General features: G+C 44.1%; 1 protein-coding gene across 1 annotated transcript in view; it reads left to right on the forward strand.

The window, feature by feature from the left end:
- Positions 1 to 727: 727 nt before the first annotated feature.
- POLD2 (polymerase (DNA directed), delta 2, accessory subunit) overlaps positions 728 to 1,881 on the forward strand; it is a 21,217-nt gene continuing 20,063 nt past the window's right edge. The window contains exon 1 of the mRNA XM_006892155.1: positions 728 to 947. Coding sequence (XP_006892217.1) covers positions 728 to 947 — 220 coding nt within the window. The remainder of the gene's footprint in view (positions 948 to 1,881) is intronic.

Consider the following 1,881-nt stretch of genomic DNA (forward strand, 5'->3'; position numbering starts at 1 on the left):
TGGTGAGAATCTTTGTTTTCTTTTTTTATATTTATTTTTATTATTTATGTGTGTGAGTACCGTCAAATCAGATTTGACTGGTACAGGAGGAGATTGTTCCTCCTTCTCCAGCAGAGCATCTCGTGGATTTGAACCACACACCTGTGGGATTGCAATGCAGCTTCTTGCCACTAAGCCACCAGAGCTCACCGAGAATCTTTGTTTTCTTGATGTTAAGCTTCAATCCATATTGAAGGCTGTGGTCCTTGACCTTCTGCCATAAGCACTTCAGATCCTCCTCAGTTTTAGCAAGCAGGGTTGTGTCATTGGCTATATAATATTGTTGTTGTTGATTGCCATGAAGTTGAGCACAGCTCATTGTGACCCTATGAACAAACGGTCTGAAGCCTTTCTGTAACTATGATCATTTATCAAAGTTCGTAGAGTTTGCAGAGGCGTGGTGTTTAGGAAGTGGATGCCACTCCTGCTATTTAATACTGTCTTTGATATATTTGTGTATGCAATAAAAGACAGCCATCTGGCTTTGAGCTGGAGCAGGCTTTGGAGAGCAGGATGGGCCGACTTTGAGGGCCCCAGTGAGATGTGGAGCAGGCTATGGAGTCTGAGACACCAGTGGCACTACTACCCTGCAGACAAGAAGGGATCCCAGGAATCCACTTATGTCTTTGCAGGACCATCTTCTCTATTTGGGGTAACAGCGAAGATCAGACAAGGCAGAAGATTTGCAATGTTCTCCGAGCAGGCTGCCCAGAAGGCCCCCACCTTGCTGTCTCCACTATCATCCAACACCCCCACCTTTGCACGAGTTCCAGTGGTGGCCTACACTAACTCCTCACAGCCCTTCCGACTTGGGGAGCGCAGTTTTAACCGGCAGTATGCACACATTTATGCCACCCGCCTCATCCAGATGAGACCCTTCCTGGTGAGCCGCGCTCAACAACACTGGGGTAAGTGTCGCGATTTGGGAGATGCTTCCCCCACTATTACCCAGAAAGTTCCTGAGGTCTTTAGAAATACTGTGCAAGAAAACTGACAGAACTAGAATATTAATTTGGCCAATTTAATCTGAGGAATGCTTCCTAACCCTGTAATATCTCAATTTTCTTAAAGTAGAAAAATTTTCAAAGATGAAATCAAATAACTTCAGTTTGAAAGTTGAGGTGGAATTTAGAGGCTGGTTTGAAGTTAGGACTTAGTTTCACCCTAGAGAAATACTCAACCTTTAGTGCAGGTCATCTCCTGGTGAGTTCCAGGCCCTGTGGTGTATTGTGGGCTACACTGTGGTGAAGAAGGAACAACCCACCAGGCCCAAGGATATTTTACCTTTTACTTAAGAGTTCTGTTTGCATTTATGCCCTCTGTCTACTTGTCTTATCTGCCTCATTTAGGGTTAGTAATCACCTGATTTTTGACACTTTTCCATCTTACCTGCCAAACTGGCCATAGAGTCTTGGATCTTTTATGTTTTCTGTTTCTTTCTCTGGTGGTGTAGTCCATAGGGAGTTGTGCTGCTTATCCAAAAGTGGCAACACTCTGGTGGGTCAGTTGCACCACTAGCTCTGCAGAATAAAGGTAGGCAATCTCCCTTCTTGTGATTTATAGCCTCTGAAAACCTGCTGATGACTCAGCTGTAGATTGGTTGCAGCTTGTTGGCAATGAGTTTAGAGTTCTAGTGGAGTAGTCTGTAGCAAGTTTTGCTCTTAACTCAAAGGCAGTGCCTTTCTGGTGATTGGAATCCACCAGCAGCTCCATGGGAGAAAGATGGGCAGCCTTCTCTGAAAACCTGCTGGAGGCTCAGCAGTCAGTTGATTCCGACTTGACATTAATGAGTTCTTTGAGTTCTTCCTTTTTTTTTTTTAAATTATTAAATTTTATTTGTTT

The sequence above is a fragment of the Elephantulus edwardii genome, unplaced genomic scaffold (genome assembly GCF_000299155.1).
Source record: "Elephantulus edwardii isolate Elephantulus edwardi_28Jun2011 unplaced genomic scaffold, EleEdw1.0 scaffold00111, whole genome shotgun sequence".
Taxonomy (NCBI): Eukaryota; Metazoa; Chordata; class Mammalia; order Macroscelidea; family Macroscelididae; genus Elephantulus; species Elephantulus edwardii.